Below are 21,618 nucleotides of genomic sequence, written 5' to 3' on the forward strand. Positions count from 1 at the left end.
GCCTATTAATAGTTAAAAGCCAAGCTGATGTGAAAATAAACCAGACACCTAATCCACTGGATGCTGAAGGGTATTTGTATAAACTTATAAGCCAAAATGTTATTTAAAATGACATGCAACTACTAAATGTCAGTCTGTGCTTTCTACTCTAGAAGCTGGGGGTGTCTCCCAGCTGACAGATTACCTTCTAAAATATATCAAAAAAAGTTTTTTTTTTTTTTTTCCCTCCATTACATCCAGTCAGTAATATTTACACAGCAGTCCATTCTCTCCATACTTGCAGCTTACTTGGAATGTGAGCTTTTAAGTTCTGACTATGTATTTATCTGTATTTTACCTTATTTAAAATGTCCTCAGTAATTATACATAATGGATTCCAGATTTCCCCATAGCTGGTTTCAGTATTGCAGTATTTTAAAAGTAATCTGAAGGTTACCTCCTGACTGCAAGAACCTTTTTTTTTACCCTCCATGTTAGTTTAAAAAAAAGCTTATGTTTACCCACAAATTGAAGAAATATTTAAGTAATGCATTCTAGATGCATCAGCAGAACGTCTCTTGCAAAGAGATAAACGTGAGCACTGAATGTGGTCTAACTGAACCAGAGTTGACGAAAAGTTTTTTCGCCCTCATTTCTAAAATATTTAAACCATATAACCATTACTGTTTCAACATTTTTCTGTCTTAAAAGATATATTAGATCAAAGAAGGTAAATGCCAACTAAAAGGTTCTGGAGATGCAGTTCAATATTTTATTGATCCCAAAGGGAAATCAGATGTCATAACTCATAGGTTTTTGGTTTCTTTTTTTCCTCCAATGAGTTGCTGCAGGCAGGAAGGATCTCCCCAAGCTGTCCATCTTGCAGCAGTTCTGACAAGCATCTTTCTTCAACAGTCTTCTGGAGAAGATCCTAAAGTTTGTCCATAATGTTCTTCATTTCATGAACATTTCCTCTTTGTAAAATCATCTCTTCCCAGAACAGAGCTGGTCTTTTTCATTGGCTTATTAAGCTTCTTTAAGTAATTTGCCACAATGGCAGAAGAGAAGAGATAACCAACTCCACAACAGACCAGAGGAAAATCGGTTCTTCTGTGACTTGCAAAATTATTACATACCTTTCTTGGTTTTCAAATAATTTAAATCTTCAAAGACAACATGATATCCAACTTAACATGTATTAAGACTGGCAACCAGTTAAATTCTCAAATCAAACAGGTAGAAATAAAAGAATATCCAAGAAATTAGATGGATGCAAATGAGTGAAAATTAATACTAATGCTCTCCATAGAAGAGGCAGAGTGTTTGTAATCTCTTTTCCCCGCTGGCGGCACCACTCACTCTTCAAAACACAAACTTGGGCTACGATTCGCACATAGAAATGAAAACAAACGAATGTAACCCCCTCTTCCCTTGACAAAACGTAGGTTTTATATGTGCAAAATAAAATACGTAATGAAACAATGAATCAAACTAAATTAGAAAAAGAAAACGGTTGGGAACAGAGAGAGCAGCACTAGAAGCAGGGTGATTGAAATAAATAAATGTTCATTTCCTACAATGTCCATTTCAAAGAAGCACAACTTCTGGCCGTCTCACTCATCTTCATCGTCCTCCTCCTCGCCGTCAGAAAGAGAGGCGCAGGGGCGGATCTGGCGGTATCTGTCCAGCCATTTCTCCACCATCTGGGTGACCAAGGGGTGGTTACGGCGGCGGGAGCTCTTCTGCATGGCGACCAAGAGGCCTCCGTCTGTCACGCAGCAGTCCAGCCACTCCCTCAGGAGCTTCTCCTGCTGCTCGTCGTTTCCCATCTGGATGTAAGCAAACAACATAATACTTCAACATACACCAACATCAAAGTCATACTTTCCTAAAAGTCTTGCTAAAGTGAAATTAGACATCACAAGTAAATGCAGCCTTGCTTTTAATAATAAAAAAAAAAAAAACTTGTTTCAAAACTGGCATGGACTTAGAACCCAGCTACATGCTCAATGAGAAGAAGGTTCGGGTCACATTTAACATAAACTGCACTGCAATATAGTTCTGGTCAGAAGTTTTACGATGTTCCACACCAACATGCATGCTTTAGTGGCACCACCAGCACCCCTGGAAGTCATTGGATATCCAGTAATTAAAAAGAGAACAAGACCGGATTGTTTTTTGTCATCGCTTTGAAGAAAATCTCATGACATTCTGCTAAAAAACTGAAGAAGAAATAATTGTTGCTTGCCTGAATTTAGACAACTATATTTAAAAAGTAAATGAAGTATAATTTAATTTTCTAAAATTAAATTTCTTGTAAAAAAAAAAATGTTTAACCAAATCTTCAGTAGAGATGGACTAGAACCTATTTTGCTTTAAAATAAAAAATAAAGCCATTAATTTTCAATATTTAATAACAAAACTGTTACTTTTTTTGGGTTGAGGTGATTACACAAAGTTTTCATTATTTTTAAAAGCAACGATTTTAGGGTCATATTTTTAAATCAAACTAATGTTGGATAAATCTCCATTAGCATTTTTGTATCAGCATTAATAAGCTTCTAGTAAAGTTTTGGTTCAGTTTGATATAAAGGATGAGATGATTGATTGGAGACATCAAGGTGAAGTTTTCAAACATAGCTCTACAGACTGCCAAGCAAAGTATTAGCACCGTCATGCTGAGGGCCAACTGGTACCAATTCATAAAACAAGGGAACTGGAATAATCTAGTGGGATTATGCATTGAAATAAGAAACGGGCACAAAGCCAAATTTCACTGCCGCCTATAAAAGATAGTATTTTGAGGCCTTTATTGTGACGAAAAAAAAAATTCATTATAGGTTAAATAATCTGCCTTTTTTAGCAAAGCAAAATAAAAATTGCAGAGGCATTAAAATCAAGTCCCATTGGCCCTTTAGGGGGCAGTGTTGTACTTAAAATTGGAACGCTGCAGCTATCATGCATCATGTAGCCCTCATCTGCTATGGAGGACCAGCTCGACCACATTTAAAAATAAATACAGAAACAAATAAATAAGCATATAATTAATTGCCCCAAGAAAAACAATAAGATAAATGTAGGTAGAAATTAAATTATACTGCGAGACATAAATAAATGTATGTCTTTTAATTAGCTTCTTTATTTGCCTTTGTAATAATTACCTTATTTATTTATTTATTTCCCCTTATCATCTTCAACTTTATTTATTAATTACTTTTTTTAAGTATTTTAATATGTGCATGTTATAATATTTTGTCTGTTTTTCCTTCATTTGTATTTTTTACCATATTTATTTCTTCAATGTTATTTATTTCTGCCTGTCATTTTTACATTTCTGTCTGCATTTCTGCCTCATTATGCAAATAAGGAGAGACTGTCTTAGAGGATCTACTTCTGCCCATTGGTTGGTTAGCATTTTACTGCAAAAAAAAGTTGAAAAAGATATATACATGCATGTCTCACTGTATAATTTAATTTCTACCTACATTTATTTGTTTATTGTATTTTTGGGGCAATTCATTGTATGCTTATTTATTGAACATTTATTTATATATGTATTTATTTTTAAATATGTTAGAGCTGGTCCTCCATAATCTACAACCCCTTCAAGTCAAAAAAATTAATAAATAAATAAATAAATAGTTGTCTTAGTTGTCTTCCTGCTGAATAGAACACAATGTACTGTCGCTACACAATTTTTAAACCTAAGCAGCATTAACAGATTATTTCATAGAACAAGCATTGGAAAAATGTGGAAACCTTCCAAAATACTAAGATTGCGGAGCCGGTGTTTATTGAAATCTTCCATCTCTCATCCTGTTTGTAGCTAGGGGATAGAAATTTGGTCACAGTTGGACGTTTAACAGGTCACAGATCCTAAACAGGAATCTTAAAAGATAAAGCAGTCTGACCCCCAAGCTCAACACAAGATATGTAGAAACCATCTCTTCTGTCCAAGAATGAAATATTCTGAATAAACTCTAAAAATCTAGATTAAGATTAAATGTCCCACCAGAATGATACTAGAAGGCTGCTGGCTAAGGGATACCAATATTTAGAGTTGCTCCATGTATAACTTTAAGACAATTTATAACCATTGTACAGTAGATGGTAAGTAATAATTTCTCCTTTATAAAAACAAAAGTTGTAAAATTCTTAATGGACCTGTAATAGAAATCAAACCAATAAATTTTTGGATTAAGGAGACATATATCCTATTAAATGTGCAGCTACACTGATCTCGATGCCCACCTCCTGAGCAGACAGGAAGTGGATGTGCAGTAGCTTCCGTTCGCTGTCCACTAACGGCAAAAAGGTGACCGTGACATCATCATCTGTATTGAGGTTAGCGCCTGCACCGCGATTGTCGTATCCGTCATTCTCCATGGCCACCAGGGCGGAGAAGTGTCCCCGCGTGTAGCCTAGGGCGATGGGGCTCTTCCAGCAGAAGCTCTGCTCCCATAACAGAGGAAGGTACACACCTAAAGACACAGAAACAAGTCAGACAAGCTGGGAAGGGCTGAACCTGGCGCCCCTGGAACAAACAGGCTGTTCTTCTGAGCACTTTATATTTAACTGTGTGTGAGAGTCAGGAGGCAAAGCAGTACTTTTGATATCAGAAGCTTTTCAGCTGACTGGAAACAAATGGAGGATTGTTAGAGAAGTGCCTCTGAAGCATATTATTATGCACTTATTGCTCAACAATGTCTCTGTAAGTTGATATTTTCCTGCAGGTATACCAGTTTACCTTCAGGCTATCAGATGACATAACTTTCTGCTAAATGATGATAATCTGAAAAAGTTTGTTTTATCTACAGCGTGAAAACTTATCAAAAGAAAAAAGTAATCCTGACTTACTTCCTCGATTAAGATAACGGCAGTTTCTTACAAAATAAATCTGACTATATACAAAGAGAATCAGAGCCATACCCGCATGCTTGCAGAGTCTGTTTACCTTGAAAACGAGTGTATCCCAACGTTTCCCCGCGGAAACTTTTGTAGTATTTCACTCCGTAGACTATGATGGGTCTTCGAAGAATGTGTGCGAGAACAAAAATATGGGTCTGCTCCAAGCTGGCCCCAGGCTGGAGGGACGCAGAAGAGACAACATTTATTAACACTAATTACAATCCTATCAGGTGACCAAGTAGACCAGGGATTTGTGGCCTAGTCTTCCTGCCATTAGCAGAGAGTTTAAGGAGGGTTTCAATATTTTAAGGATTCAGTTTAAAGCTACATTTGGTGGCTGCTTATGCTGATTAACTGCGACCGCTATCAGACTTCTGTGTAAACAAATCAGGACAACAAAACGACCGTCACGTGCAGAAAGAAAAGGTTGCCATCACAGAGCGGCGGTCTGTTTACAAAATTGTGGATGCGATTGTTACCTAGACGGGTTCAAAGAAGCTTGGTTTAAAGAAAAATTTAAAAATAGCAGATGCCGGTGTGTGTTATTAAACTGTTGAGCAACGACAGCCAAAAGTATGACCACATAAAACAAGGGAAGGAAAAAAAAGGCAAGAGTGCAGGGCTCGATGTTAACGATTGCCTGATCGCCCGGGGCAAGTAATTTTTATTGTCGGGAGAGTACAAATTTCATTGCATTTGTGTGCCGGGCAAGTGCAGTGATCGCAAAAAAAAAATGTTATCACTCAAAATTACTTTAAAATCACAGACATTCACTGAAAACGACCCACAAGCGTTGCCGGCGCCATTTTTGTTGTTTTGTACACATTCTTTGTTGATTTGAAAAAGCCCCGTGATTTTCCGCTAGATGTCAGGATTTTTCTCCTCTTGGGGAGAGAATTCTGCAGAAAAGCAGCTAGATAATGAATTTAATCTATACTATAATACAGTGGTCATACATACATTAAAAAATGTTCATTAAATTTTTTTCTCTTAGACATTGCAGTGTTGCATTTAAATTTTATAGAGCTAAAAATATTAAATTGGTGAGTAGTAGTAGTGTAAGTTTTTAACCTGTCAAGCTTTTTTTTAGATTTTTAACATTACAATTTATATTTTTCCAAGCACACAACAGTTTAAAGCAAAGTTTAGTTTGAAAAGAATGTGCAGGAAGGATTGAAAAGCATGTTAACACGGTAATGTAGGCTTGAGTTCATTATCTGACGCATGCATATACACACCAGAAACAAACATGTTTCATTGATATATATACAAAAATTAATATTAGGAACTATATTTATCAAACATAAAGTAAAAATTGTTTCTGGGGAAATGAAATGTGAAAGAAAAAACCTTAACGTCAACCCCTGGAGTGAATAGTGGGAATCAGGAAAAGACTTTACAGTTTTTTTTTTTTTTTTTGTTTTTTTTTTATGAAGTTGAGTGGATCAGCGTGAAACCATTCAGACTACCATGAAAGATTGAGATATGGGCAAAAAAAAAAAAAAAATGTAATTGCCTGAGATGAATGTAGCCTAATTTCACTTTAAATCTCAAATATGAAACAAAAAAAATTTACTAGTAATTTCATTTGAATAACTATACATGTGTAGCGGTCTGAGCAGGCAGCAGACAAAACACTAAACACTGCAGGGTCCTTTTGATTTAAATGGCTTTATAAATATCTGTGTTTTGTCTTTAGTACATCTATCACTCCTGTTTAAATACTGACAGTTTCCAATGTTGACTAAGAAAATAATATTTGCCGCTGTTGATTGGTGTAATATGATCTTCTTGTTTTTTGTTATAGAACATTAAAAAGGCTGGATTTGTAACTAGTGATTGGTCTGGCCCATTTAAACCATTATTGCCAGATGACAGATCATGAAATGAACAACATTTATTTGGTCCTTGCATGACGTAGGAGAAGAGGCAAACTAATGAGTTTTCTAAAAAGAAATTTAATGCCGTTTTTTAGCTGAACAGTTACAAAATCTCCTCTTGGTACTGCATATAAACAGAGCTGAACAAGGGACTACAAGCTAAAAAAAAATCTATAAATGCAACTCAGAGTCAGTGATACCTGCAGCTGGTTCTGTCTGCATGCTGGTGTCTAACCTGATAATCTTGATCCTGCACTAACGGAAACAGCACAAAGATTATGCAACTTATCTCCAACACAGAGCTCCATCAAATAGATTCAAGGGAAAAAACAAAAAGAGGAGACAGTAGCCATAAACCATCATGGTGTATCAGGCACATTCAGCCTGAGTGGAGGACATCTAATCAGAGCTTCTGCTATGTTCGTTTTCTGTGTCCGTAGTGGATTGGCTAGATCCCAGAGTCACATGCTGAGAAGTAATGCTGCCTCAGCAGGTGTGTCACAAGTAGATCAGCTGTCAATCTGCAGCTCTGTTCCTTATAACTCCATAATTCCACCTCAGCTCTTAGGACGTCTCTTATTATTAATAACTCAATTTTAGTAAGAGCTGGGGAATATACAGAAAACTACAAACTAAATTGCTTTGGCACAAATCCTATGAAAAAGTCTTCATAGTTTATCAAAGCTTTAAAAAAATGTTGCTTATGAATAATGTAGCCTCCTATTTACTGAATGAAGGAAGCGGCAAATTAAATTAAAATCAGATTAAACACTTTCTCGGTGCTATGAAACTAAACTAGATCCCTAAATAGTTTAGTGGTTTGCCGCTGGAGCATGTAATGTATATCTAGGATGACTGTCTAGGACTGTAACCTTCCAACCGTTGGGAGAATCATCTTTCCTTCTTGTTAAAGTAGGAATAGTCCTGGAACGTCACAGCTTGTTGTTACAGCTTCAGACCTCAACATGTTTTATTTTGTGTTAGACCGACACATGGTAGCACATAGTTATGAAGTAGAAAGAAAGATCACTGGTTCCAAACTGTTAAGAGAAAAATAAATGTGTGTATTTTTTCTTTGCAAATGTGTCAATAATGTGACCCATATAAATGTAGGTTTGAGCCAAGCTAGTCTTTTTCAGCCTGGAAGAATTTTTCCTGCAATACTATCTGTATTTACCTTCATCGAACTTCTTGTTTATACATATGCACACAAAAGTTTTCAAGTTTGTAATTAAGTTTCTGGATAAAATATACCTGAATATAGGAAAGTTCACGCAGTGATAACACTTTGTCAGCTATCATGTCATTCTTATGAATTCATATCATTGTAACAATCAGTATTAAAGAGAATAATAATTACCTGGCTGGCCAAAGACAGGATGAAAGCCCAGTCCTCTTGCCACTGCTCTTCTCTAAGAGAGAAATGTAAACCAAAGCTCTGCGAGTACCAGGACTCCCACTCCTTCCAACGACTGTAAAACCTGGAAAATATTCAAGTAGGATACAAGAAATATGCTCTTTATTTGAATTAAAAAAGGTCCTACTTATCAGTTCAATTTTGCATTACATTTTCACAGTAGAAAGCTGTGATTGAACTAAAAACTAAAATTTCAGCTGTTGTGCACCTAATTCACATGCAAATTAAAAAGCACATTGATTAAATCTCTTCCCAAGACATCAAATCTTAATATGGAATATCTTGTTTGTGTGCAAATAACCAAGACAGGTTCGCAGCAGGCCAGCAAAAACAGCATTTCCCAAAGGACCTGCTAAACCTGAATCAATAAATAGCCAGAACATTTTAATAAATAAAACATTTTAAACAAAAGGAAAGGATGTCGGTGACAACCAAACACAATTTAATTGGAAGATATTATAATTTTGGATGTTCTTTTGAAATAACAGTGATGAGGATGATTTTTGCAAGAAAAAAAAAAATCTAAATGATTTCCCAAGGGCCTGGTTTCTCACCAGTGGGAGCAGTCGTGCAAGCTATCATGGAGGGTTTTACGAAGGACAGAGTCCTTGTCATAGATCCCCCAGGTAGCCTGCAGAACCGAGTCCAGCAGACAGTCTCCAGCTGTGCGGTTCCACAAGGCGTAGAGACGGCTGTCCAGGCGTGTCCCCAGCTCCAGGGACCAGTTAATAACTGGAGACTCTTCTTCCAACTCTATGGACAAAATGTCAAATGGAAATAGATCAGTGGTAAAAAAAAACAAAAAAAACTGTAAAATGATAAAGACTTTTAAACCAGGCTTTAATATTTAAACAGAAACAATGTTTTCCATTGCATCTAATTAAGCCTTGCTCTTGTTATTTATGTATTATGATCATAAAGCTTTTTATTTTTTTTCCCCCAGAAACAAAATCCCTTCACCCCGGTTGCTTATTTGTGTGTGTAAGACACAAAGCAAAACAAATGTTCTCCAGCATTCACAGAGACACGATGCTGTGACACATTGTTTCAGTGTGTAGGAGGGAAGCTAAGAAGCTTAATAAACCAAATTAGAAAATGGAGTCGAGTCAGGATGAAGTAAAGGACTCTGAAGCAGTCGAAGAAAATCTAGTTTAGTTTTCTTTTTAGCTTCCTCCAACTGTCAGGCAGCTTATTAAATGGAATAAATCATGAATACCTTTTTGCACATCTCGGTCTAGCATGTCGTCAAACAGCTTCTCCTGAACAGCAGGGGGCAGGTCCTCAATATCTGCCAGAAGAGGAGAGAAACACTCATTTTTATGACCATTGTTGCATTAATTGTGTAGTAAGTGAAGAGCTACATAATGATTTGCAGTGGAGGAATGCCCTTTGCAGTTCCATTCCCCTCATGACATTTAGTCAATGGTATACTGTGAACACTGGGGCTCAGAGCAGCAGTTGTGTTTCTGAGTGTATTGAGCAGAGGCCACAGAGAGCGAGAACACAGCTGGTTATTCTATGGATCAGAGCTGATTTGAATGGCTTTCTGAGAGACTGAATGAAAGCTGCAGCTGGCCTCAGGTCAAATCCTTCTAGAGCTACATAACTGGTATCACACATGTATGCACGGAGTCACCTCCAACCCTAAATCCTCTGTACTCAGTTCTATATAGGAACCCCGCTTGTTCTTCAAAGCAAAGGGAGCCGATTTCAGCCATCATATTATTGGACAGGGCTGGAGCTTCGATGCCATTCCAAACTGGGACATAGAGCCCAGGATTACATTTCCCTCCAATGCCAGACTCCCTTCGGAAACATTTGTTGTTCCTCACTCTGATAGTACATCGAATACAGGGAGACAAATATTGCTTTTATGTGTGAAAACAAGCCAAAATGTACAGCATGCTGCAGAATCCATCTGTCTTGTCAGTCAAAGCTATTTCATCCGAATAAAGACTCTGGCACAACAGCCTCATTAGCAGCTTAAACATGAGTTAACATAAAGACTAAAACTATGATAATATTTTCTAAACAGACCGATTTGCTATAACTTGAGAAGAAATGCAAAATTTATTCAGACAAAAAACGTAACTATAGTTTTTCCCCTCTGTGCTGTTGCTGCATGCCTGATAGGTGTGAGGGATCACTGTAGTTAATGACAAAATGCAAATGAATGTCTGCTGTCATTAGACGGTCATCCAGGACGAGTGAATCCGAGTGAATTTTCTATCTAGGGAAACCAGCTGTTTGCATCCTGACTGTATGATCTGATTGATAAATACACTGAATTGAACTGGATTTTTAGCATTTATGAGGCATAGAAAGGGATTTGAGGATAAACAAAAAAATGTTAGTTCCTCACTCCATTCTTATGCCTTAATCATCTCTTCTTCTTTTCTGAATTATCCCCCCCTACTAAATAATCTTCAGGTTTATTTTCATCTAATAAAGCAAACATATTCTAGCTCCAGTGGGTCCTCTATCTCCTTTCTTTTTCCCAGTTGAAATAAAAGCTGTTCAACTCACTGAAGCTTTAGAGAGATTAGAAATCTATGGAGATGTCAAACATATGTCATTTTCATGGCAGCGAGTCTGGTTTGCCTGTAGCAGAAAAATGGTTTCCTTTAAGAATCCCTCTGCAGGCCCAGGTTGATTGCTCTTAAAGGGGTCCCATCCCCCCACAGAGGGATCCGTTACAAAATGTTCTTATTAACCCCCCCATTTCTTAGCAAGGACTTAGGCGGCTGCAATTCTGTCTATCACAGATTACTTGTTTGTCTGGTTTGATTCAGAGAACATTTTCAATGCAAGTGATCTGCTCAGAGAGCAACTGACACACTTGCCTTAGATTTCATCATCTTCAGAGGAATCTGGTCAGTTTTTAAAGCAGAATAAAAACTCTCAAAGTTCTACCTAGAGCTAAAATATGATACAAATTATAATTGAGGAAAACTCCTTTTAGACAGGAAGAAACCTCTAGCAGAACCAGGCTTGGTGTGAGCGACCATCTGCTGAGGCCGACTGGGGTCAAGGAGACAGAAGCAGAGATGCATAAGAACATAGAAGCACTGATCTATAAATATTTCCAGAATATTGTGAACATTTATAAGAAAAGCTGCAGACTAAGACAGACAACCAGACTGGGTCCTGTTCTACTAATTTATCAATAAAGTAGCCAACTTTTCCAAAACCTAAAATTAAATAAAACGGCAGCTGTATAAGTTTTACTGTGGTCGATATTTATGTTGATGTAAACTCAAAGATAAAGAAAATAGACTGATTGGCACAGGTAGTGGAGAAAAGATTACACCTGGAATGATTATGGTGTCATGAGTACCTGCAGGAAGAGTGAAGGTGACCAAGTCGGTGAGGAAGTAACAGGCAAAGTCCCCTTTGCGTTGGTGAAGGGATGCTGCAATCTCCCTCCTGATCTGCTCAGTCAGCTCGGGGCACACCATGGAGGGAATGCACTTCGCTGCCTGCTGATTCACCTTCAACCAGAACAGGAAACTCAATCACTGGAAATGGCTTTGTTTTGGTTAAAGTTTTCATAAGTTATAAAAACTGATCAAATTTTAGATAATTCTTTATTACTATTGGATTAGTGCATTTGAATCATTCTGTATATATAAATAAATAAATAGACGTGAAGGAAAACGCACATTATGCAGTGTCATTTGAGAAAGCAGCTGCAAAGTTTATGCATATTTGTTTTATCCATCACATGGCCCTAAAGCAGCATGCCATCTTTAAGCAAAGAAGTTGTGGGTCTGAAAGCATCTATATTGGCTGATAATTTGCATCTACAGTAGACATAGTTATTTATATTAGAAACATTAGTTATGTCCTGTGGCATAGGAGAGGAAAGTGTTTATGTAAAATCTGGGTTTCATTAGTTCAAAAGCAAAGAAAATATTTACAGAAGTGACATTTAAAACATGTTTAATCATCTTTTAATACTTTTAACTTTTATTAATAACAACAATAATAAAAATACATTTTTTGGGTAGCTGTTTTTGTATGCATCATCTAGAACACTTGGATCTTGGATGGACTTTAACATATCCAAAAGGCAGCCATGTCTCGATCCATTATATTCAACAAAGGATTGCTAGAAAGTTAAAAATCATAAAACAACTTTACTCTTCTCTGTTAACATGTTATCAACAGAAAGCCTCTCTCTTTAGCCAGAATCAAACCCAGAAATGTAGAATGGAGAAACATTTCTACGCTCTACCCCTTATGCTAATTCGGCTAGCAAATCTTAATCGTTAAATTCCATTTCAAGAGTGAGATCATCTGTGGTAGTAGCACTAGACATCTTCCAGGCATGTGAGTAAAACTAGCAGCAGTTCAGCCAACAGGCTAAATTAATGGTAGCTGGCGCACACGGATGACGTCATACACACTCCGCTTTGTTTTAAAACAATATAAATATAAAAAATTAAACCGTGGATGTCTGGGGGACAGTGATTCACCTACATGTAATGAATGCTGGCGTACCATAAATGATAAATTATGAACAGTTTAGATTGTGCCTTCAAGTCGTTGCCCATAGGACGACTAGGAAGACGTTACTTGGATTACAAAACCGAATGTCTTCGGAACAGCTCCAAATGACACAAAACTAACATGGGTGAGTAGAACATGATGTAATAACGTAAAATCAAGGGGCCAATGTAAAAAAAAAAACGTGTTCCCTTTAACCAACGACATTTTGTAGCTCAGGAACATCCACACTGCTAATCTGCTTCTGTCTGCATGACATGAAGTGGATCAAGGTCCTCATCAACTCTAGCTGTGTACGCTAGCAAGCAACACAAAATATTTGTTCCAACCTCTTTTTTTCCCACCACATTGAACAGGTAGCACAGAACCGTTTCATTAACTTATATAAACTCAATTCAATATAGATATTTATTTAGCTAATAAAACTATAGAGCAAGGGTGTAGTTGGAGGAATATATACGATGCAATGACTGAACAATGCAGACCTAGTCCAGGGATCATACAGGAATGAGTAACTTTAATCTAATGCTCTTTTAATGCTCTTAGAAATCCTTTTAATGCCATCAACAAGTACCCATGACTCTCATGTATAACACAGCAGAGAGGCTGCAGCAATGTCCTGAATTCCTCGTTTTCCAGACGCTTTTGTTGAAATTAGCATTTTTCCCATTCTCTAGCCTTTTCTCCGCCTCGAGCTTCTTTTTCTAACATACGGCTTTACAGTCAACCGCAAGCAGTTCCGCACAAATATATTGCGAGATATATCTGATGAAATTGTTTGAACTTTTTTTTCTTAATTAAGCATTTTAAATGCCACAATAATTACATTAATTGAATTTTATTGCCAATTCCGGCCTTAATTAAAAAAAATATAATTGAATGACTTAATGACCCGCAGAAACCCTGTAGTCTGGGGGGCAAAAAAAAAAGATCAATCTAAATATTCACACTTTCTGTAAAATAAGTTAATATATAGATTATTCCAGGACACAGTATGCATTGTCATGGCACCAACGAATTTGTCCAAATGACCTTTGACGTTTTACATTAAACAGATAAAAACAACACCAAGACAAATAATAGACTGCTTAATTAGTCTTTTACTTATGTTGTCCCTCTATGTTGCCTTTAAGTTTATAATATTTTGTATTATAGTCCTTAGGAAGAAAATGGAAAACCAAAAACAATTTAAATCTGCAGTTTAATCATCTACAAAACCATATTGTAACAGATAGAAACCGTTAAATAATTTGTTAAAGAAAATTTTCAACTAAAGAGAAAACATCTGCTTTCACTGATCATGAAATCATGGTTTTTAAAAATGGGATGATTCTGATTAAACGTCCTCATAGACCATGACTTCAGCTTTTATCTCTATTCTTACCTCTGTCAATAAGATAGCCAGCATGTCCTGCCTCTGGAAGCGAATGGCCAAGTGGACCAGGGTGAAGCCCACATCGAATGCTGAAGACCTGTTAAGGAGCTGCACCTCGTCAGCGGTGAGCTGCCGAGCAATATCGCCGCTTGATGACTTGTAGGCCTCCACGGCAGCCAGGTCTCCTTCTACCACACCTGCACAGAGACAAAGAAATCAGAAGGTTTGACTCAATGTGAGGAATCAAATATTTATAACCCATGTGTGGAATCTGTGTTTGTTGGCTCTCGACTTATCGAACCCTGCTTCACTCTGATCCTTGTGAAGCTACTAAAATTAAGCAACTTTTATTAATTAAAAATATATACTTTTATAGTGATGTTATGTAATTTTTCATCTTGCAGAGCAACTGACCTCTGTTTTTTAACATTTATAGGCAATGATCACTCCATTTTCTGAAAGATAAACACCTAAGACATTTCATTCCATGTAGTTTTCAAGCCTCCGGATGCCACACTGCTCTGCTCCTTTAAGGCACGAAAACAGCTTTCAAAATGTTGGGCTAAACATCCTAAACTGTAGCCTAAATGCAGAGCCATCACATAGCTAAGCCAGGCAGAGGGAATGCTGTGCAGATTAGCGTTTCCCCCTCCCTCTAATTCTGGACCCGGTGGCCAACATCTATGATGAGTGAAAGGTGCAGCAGCTAGCTGCAGGCCAGTTTAAACAAGCTGCCTCTTATGAGGAGACTCTTTCTGCCAGGAAACAGGATGGCCGCTGTGAGCGAATCCAACCCCAGAGCCATCACGTCTCATCTTACACACGCCGGGTGACATTTTGTAAACACTCTTCTATAACTAGACACTGAATGATTCTGGCTGGCACATTCTGCGAAGGCACCACAGCCGAAAGACTACCTGTAAAAACAGGTTCTCAGCTTAAAATGATTAAACTGAGAAAAAGCAAAGTATTTGTTCCATGACATTTGATATTATGTTGTATTCGCATGTGTTCAATTGTAACTAGCGCTGGGTATTTTCACCAAAGTCGTGAATTGATTTGATTTTGATTCATACAGTTCTAAATCGATTAAATCTGGTCTTACAACAATGAAAGTGGTTCAACTGAGTTTCAAAATACTCGTGTATTTTATTTTTTCCTGTCATATTAAACACAAAGTGCAAACTTTTAAATCTGACAGTTTAAACTTGAGATGTGAACAAAACTGTCTAAAGTGCAAACTTGTTTGTTAAAAGTGAAACCTCACTCGAGCAAGCAGACGTGAGACAGCAGACATGCATGAGCTGCACCATCTTCACTGCACAAACCATATTTGCAGCGTTGTCTGTAACAACTACAGGGTGTTTGCTGGTCAGCCGCCATTTGTTAATGTCTTCAGTCAACCTATTGGCTTTATTTGCAGCTGTCTGGCTTGAAGTCATCTTGAGTGCCTCTTTCCTGCTCATTTGAATGTGACCGTCACGCGCGTCACTATAAAACTAATCGATCTCATTCCCTAGAAATCATTTCAAAATCGATTTTTTTTTACCCAGCCCTAATTGTAACATAAAACTTTTCTACAACGTTTATAATGAACAGTGTTAATGTATAAAATGTAAGGCTGAATAGATAACCAAATTGACTTTACCTTTGAAAACAAAAAAACCATTTCACATTCTCTTGTCAATAATAGATTTTTTTTTTAAAAAGCATGCATTTAAAGCCCATCACCTTAGGTGGAGTAGTAGTCTGTTAAAAAGAAAAAGGATGTCAGTGGCATAGCAGGCAGTTTATTTGGTTTCATAAAGCTGTATTATAGAACAATCGGACCTACTAGAGCATTTTAGCGTTTCCTATTCTCACATTTAAATTGAGGAATGGAAGATTTGCTTTCATCAAACAAGGTTAAGTTACGTTTTAACCCTATTTAAATGTAACATTTACACCAAACTTTCTTAGTTTGGCAGTGAGATGTTGAGAGGCTAAGTTTTTTCCTCTGCCTACATTACCCAGAATGCAATAAAATGAGAGAACTGAACACTGTATCAGACATATTTTGGATTGATAATGACCAGAGGTCTATCACTAATATAATTAATGTTTTATCGCTCAGCCCTCGATGAAAGTTTGAGGATAAAACTGAGCAACACTGCAGTGCTACACTGAGCCTTCGTATTACCTGTTAAAAATCTTACTCTCAAATCATCTCTCTTAAATGTTGTTCTTACAGCGGCCCTGAAATGCATCACAATTAAGTGGAAGCAACCAAAACCGCCTTCCTACAACTCATGGGTCCAAATTGTAAGGGAATTATACCAAATGGAAAAGATAACATACTCCTTAAGACTCCAAAAAGACATTTTCAGCCAACGCTGGGGTCCTCTTAAAGACTCGAGTAAACAAGTCTCACAATCAATTTTTATTTTAATTCTAGATTATGTTACATAGGCCCTCCATCCGAGGAGAATTCTTGCGCTTCGTTTGTATGGTGAGGCTGAGACCACAATTATGATGCTGAAACAGTAAAATGTCATGCTGGGACAGTTAATCTATGGTAAAATTTCACACTGCAAAAACTGTTAATTGTCATTGTATGTTGTGTATTTGCTCTGTTTTAAAATCAATAAAAAAAAGAAAAAATTACACATTTTGCAGCTTAAAGGTAAGCCATTTCTGGTGAGTCTCTATCATTTACAGTTTCTGATAACTAAACCAAAAATACAACAAAAAGAACAAAGAAGAATCTGGTTCCCGTAGAGGGGAAGCTTGAATCAAGGGGTCTTTGTGATTCATGCTGCCTATAGAGGTCTAAAACAGCAGAAGTAGGAGGAAGCATCATAGTGAAGTGAGACTCCGCTCCACCACCAGAGGAAGTGCTAGACATCTTGGTCAAAATGCATCGCTTCATTCAGTCACCTCCAACTGAGAAACCGTACAAAGAGAACTAGCAAACCAGCCAGCTGTCTATATGTGGTTTTAAAAATATAAAGTAAAACTTACAACTGGAAGAACTACAACTCAGCAGCAGGCTGAGAGGTGTAATCGCTGCAAAGGTCAGAAGTGCACCGCTGACCAGACCACGTGTTCCTCTGCTTTCAGGTTTGTTTGTTGACAGTTTCTTGCGTTTTTTTTTCAAGGCTATTTTTGTCTCCTCCAGGTCTGTGCTCAGGACATAAAGCCCCTCTGTTTACAGGGTGTGTTGACTCCCAGCCAGGAGAGACTCCGGTCACACGCTCCAATCTCAGTGCTCTGCCCAGACGGCCAAGTGTTTCCCAGCTGGTAGCAAATGCTCTCCTAGTTTCTCAAAGATGCTCTCAGTGCTACACTGAGAGCACACTGGGCTTCAAGAGCAAGTAGGGACACATTTGAACCTTTTTGTAGTTTAGTATCTCGACTTATCTAACATAAAATATTGGCATCTCTTTCTCTCCAGACAGACCTTGAGATAAGAGAGTCTACAATGCCTATATTTTACAATAAACACACATTTAAATTATCCTTTAATCTTAGGCTTTTAATGACGTTTTGATCCGTTTTTCTAGGCTGGCAGATAACAACACTAAACTTAAAAAACAAGAGTCAATTATTTGGCTGTTGATTTGAGTAAAAAAAAAAAAAATAGAATAAACTCTTCGCCGACCATTCAATTTATGTTTTGCAAATTGCCCCATAGCATGATGTTTCCACAATTTTTGAATAGTGGTCCTGTGTTCTTGAATTTCAAAGCCTTAAAAGGACTCTTCAATCTGACTTCAAAGGGCTGATTATGGAGCAGGAGCTATTTTCCCACCAGATTTAATAACTTAACATTAAAATTTTTCTTGATCCATTTGAGCCAGTTCTCTTTAATCAGAGAGGAAGAACTTGGGTCAAAAGTTGGATACAGGCAGGTGTTAAAAACAGAACAGTGATACCAAACAGACAACAAACTAAGCATGCCAAAGTTAACATTCTGGGGTGGCATTCAGAATCTCTGTCAACCTAAGCTGAAAAGCCTTAAACTAAAATAAATTTAGGACAACACTAGAACCGTCAGAAGGGACTTTTAACAGAGTTATTGGGAATGTTTGCATGTATGCATAACTTTGCCCCGTGTTAAATACATAGATGTTAAACTATGAACCAATTCTTGGAGTAATTCAATTTTATTTATAAAAATCGCTGAGCCCATCAAAAGAATCTGTTAAAAATAACTAAAAATAGAGAATGAAATGAATAAAAATAGTAACTCAATAATTTTTACTAAACTAAAAGTGTGATAAGAGTAACAACTCACCAGCACATGCACTCAGAAAGAGCCAGTCAGTTTTCCTCATGCGGTTTCTAATCTGCTTCAGCTTCTTGAAGTTGACCTCATGCTCCTCTGTGCTCATGGCTCCAGCTGCCAGCTCTATCCTCTGGAAGTCCTCCCTCTTAGCCACAGGAGGGGATCTCCTTTGGACCTGGCTGCCACTGCAGCTGCCCCTCCACCTCGCCATGTCCTGCTCGATGATCAAGGGAGAGGACCCTGCGGGCTCTGGGAGCCCTAACGCTTCCTGGTTGTTAGGTTTCGGTAAGTCACACATCACACACTTTGTACTTCTGGGTAAGTTCTGGTAAGTGCATGTTGTACACGTCCACTGCTGCTGATGGGTGTTAAGTCTGTTTCTATCGTTGTACTCCTCGCACGTACCCACAGGAGAGTGGAGAGTGGGGCGGCAGTCTGCGTTGGTGCCAGATGTCTGCGGGGACTCTGTCGGGCTGCTGGTTCTGGGGCGCTGCCACAGGCATTGTGTGCAGCGAATGGCGCGCGGCCAGTTCAGATACGTACACACCTGACAGGACCACTTATTGGCGAGCTCAGCCACGCCGGTCGTCCTGATTCTGGGTCTGGCGCTGGAGTCCGGGCAGATGAGGAGACCGCTTCCACTCTCAGTTCTAGCAGGATCCCATTCTGGACCAGGATCGGGTTCCGGGGCGTTTCTGTAAGGCTCCTCTGTGATAATGGGACCCGTTAATCTCGGTGCACGGCACATTGTACACTTGACTGCAGAGGGCCAGTTCTCATAGGTGCAGTAGTCACAGGCCCACTTCACCTTTTGTTCCGTCATTGTGGATTTATTTTTTCCTGGTTTTTAAACTCCAGCTACACATGAAAGAAAAAGGAAAATATATATTTTTTTACTTTTCTTTCAATTAGATATCAGACACAGCTGGAAAAGTTGTTTAAATAAACATATAAACTTGCATAGTAAGTTACAGATTTTCTACCAGATTCGATTCCAGTCATTCAGGGCCAGGAATCCAGAACTTTTATAAGCGTCTATGATCCAAAACACCATGATCAAATGGCAGATATGCTTTCTCAGTTCAAAAAAACCTTCATAATGACCCCCTGATTTATTCAGCAGTGTTGAAGTACAGACATATCTAAACTTTGTTAAAACCACTGACTAGAGATGGGCTGATCATTTAGGCTGATATTAGTTGGGGTATTTTTCCTTCTAGTGTCTGCAGAGGTTGACACCTGCATACATTTACTCTCCATGTGTGATCCTTTGTTTGATTTATTAATAAAAGCTTTTTTTTTCTTTTCTGAGACTTGCCTGACCTTTGTTTAAGCTTTGTTTGTGGACTCAGAGTGTAGTGTTTTATTTTTAAACTCTGCACTTAAATCAATGCAGCTGTTTGTCAAAGAAAAAAAACAGTAAACTTCAATTGTTTGCTAATAGTTGATCAGCAAAAGCTTGAAATTGTGTTACTAATCCTTTTTTTCTGAAATAAAGGGTAAAACAACTAAAAACCGTCTAAATTAGGTCCGGACACAGTGAAATGTTTGAAAATCTATATCTTTCCAAGCTGCTCAAGCTTTTAATCACATCATTCCCAGTTTAAATTAAGCCTATTTAATGAAAAGGGAAAACACCAGCATGGATGACCTTTGTTTAAACAGAATAATCCAATCCTTTTCTAGCTCTTGCTGCTGCACACTGTAGCTCAGCTGGCTTAAACAAGACCACTAAACCTTACCTTTAGAGGAAAGTGTCATATTTGAGGAACATTTATCACCAGCCAATGCCTACATAACATTAATTTCTCCGAATATTTAATCAGTATAATCAGGCAGTGCTAGCACTTCACCTAAGAACTAACTGCTATAAGTTTAATTTCGAGTTTGCGACCCTGATAAATGTGCGAACCTTTAAACGTTTTGCACCGTGTTGAGTTTAATGGCTTAAAAAGAGGCAGCCTTTAAGTTTATCGTGTTTATTATCAGAGAGTGTGTTTAAATGTAGAGCCTCTACTGAAATCTTTCAGGAATCAACAGAAGCTGTTAGCTGGCAAGCTAACTTTGTAGCATTTGAACGTTAGCTTACATAGCGACAAGCCACAGGCGGACATCTGCTATGGCGAAATTATTAAAAAACGTTCCCAACTAAGGTCGGCATTCATAGTTTTTTACCGTTTAGTGACGGTGTTGGCCTCCTGAAAGCTGGTGGAAACCACAACAAATCCTTCCCGTCCGGCTGTGCCCTCCTCCTCCTCCTCCTCATCCAGCTCAATCAAACCTTTCCTCTGTACCAAATATGTCGACCCCTGTTGTCTCTCTCATGTTCACCTTTGAGAACAAAGCGGCGAGTCGCCGAACAAAGCCGAGCCCTCCGACGACTTTACGGTATAAATTCGCAGCTCTCCATGGTCCACAACCGCTACCGTCAAGTTTAATGGCGGCGACAGTCAGACAAATGAAAAGCGCAGCCAAAATAAACGCAAGCCTGGCGTCGTCACCAATCATCTGGCTAAGCTTTCCCTGATTGGATAAAAAAATAAAAATGCAGTGACGCCTTCAGGGACACTCGGATTTTTTAAAACAGCAAAACTTTTTCATATCGATAGGCTTTTTAAGTACTTATAATAGGTTTTACCATTTAATAAAATAATATAACTTTATCTCTATCTATCTATCTATCTATCTATCTATCTATCTATCTATCTATCTATCTATCTATCTATCTATCTATCTATCTATCTATATGCAGCCATGAGTGTATGGCTATTATTATCTTTTTTTAATCTTACATCACTAACCGTTTTTATGATCACGCTTCCTGTCAAAATCTGCGGGTTCATTCCTTTACGGTTTGCCGGGGAATGTATTGGAAGATTATAAGGAAAAGATAAATATTTATTTCCTTTCAAATAACCCTTTACACTACTAAATCTGACCGCGTTGTTGTGAAAAGATCGAATTTCTTTATGATTTATATGTGAAACAAAATTTTAAGTATTGCAAAAAAAAAAAAAAAAAAAAAAATGATGTTTCTAAAAGATATAATTTCAAGAAAGAAAAGTTTCCTTTTTTTCTTAGCCTTTTTTCTTTTTTCTTTGTCTAAAGCAGTATTGTAATCCTCAATTTTTATTAACAAGTTTATATTGGAAATTAGAGGCGGTTAATAACTTCTTATGGTTATTCAGTTACACTGAGTACATTTTTTTTCTTAAAGTGTGTTAGGACTAGTTTTATTGTACTTTACTTTTTACTTTTACTTGGATATTATTCTTTTGTTGTA

The 21,618-nt window shown here is 37.7% G+C and overlaps 1 protein-coding gene across 2 annotated transcripts; it reads right to left on the reverse strand.

Moving 5' to 3' along the window:
* Positions 1 to 720: 720 nt before the first annotated feature.
* On the reverse strand, positions 721 to 20,820 carry zranb1 (zinc finger, RAN-binding domain containing 1). 2 transcript variants are annotated; one of them, XM_015383532.1, is made up of 10 exons: positions 20,667 to 20,811; positions 18,345 to 19,193; positions 14,078 to 14,265; positions 11,522 to 11,675; positions 9,401 to 9,472; positions 8,739 to 8,937; positions 8,128 to 8,248; positions 4,934 to 5,063; positions 4,231 to 4,460; positions 721 to 1,808 (listed from the first exon to the last, which is right to left on the reverse strand). In XM_015383532.1, exons 2-10 carry the CDS (start codon positions 19,156 to 19,158, stop codon positions 1,593 to 1,595), a joined length of 2,124 nt encoding a protein of 707 aa, XP_015239018.1. In that variant the 5' UTR covers positions 19,159 to 19,193; positions 20,667 to 20,811; the 3' UTR covers positions 721 to 1,592. The 2 variants fall into 2 exon arrangements, with proteins under 2 accessions (XP_015239018.1, XP_015239017.1); XM_015383531.1 differs by having other exon boundaries at positions 722 to 1,808; positions 20,511 to 20,820.
* Between the last annotated feature and the right edge of the window lie 798 nt (positions 20,821 to 21,618).

The sequence above is a fragment of the Cyprinodon variegatus genome, unplaced genomic scaffold (assembly GCF_000732505.1).
Source record: "Cyprinodon variegatus isolate N-32 unplaced genomic scaffold, C_variegatus-1.0 Scaffold286, whole genome shotgun sequence".
Classification (NCBI taxonomy): Eukaryota; Metazoa; Chordata; class Actinopteri; order Cyprinodontiformes; family Cyprinodontidae; genus Cyprinodon; species Cyprinodon variegatus.

Coding starts and splice junctions, on each gene's coding strand:
- zranb1 (XM_015383532.1), bottom strand. CDS start 19,158: ATGACGGAACAAAAGGTGAAGTGGGCCTGTGACTACTGCACCTATGAG. Junction 8,249..8,738: donor TTGCACGACTGCTCCCACTG/GTGAGAAACCAG, acceptor AATATTTTCCAG/GTTTTACAGTCGTTGGAAGG. Junction 5,064..8,127: donor TCCTGTCTTTGGCCAGCCAG/GTAATTATTATT, acceptor GCGTCCCTCCAG/CCTGGGGCCAGCTTGGAGCA.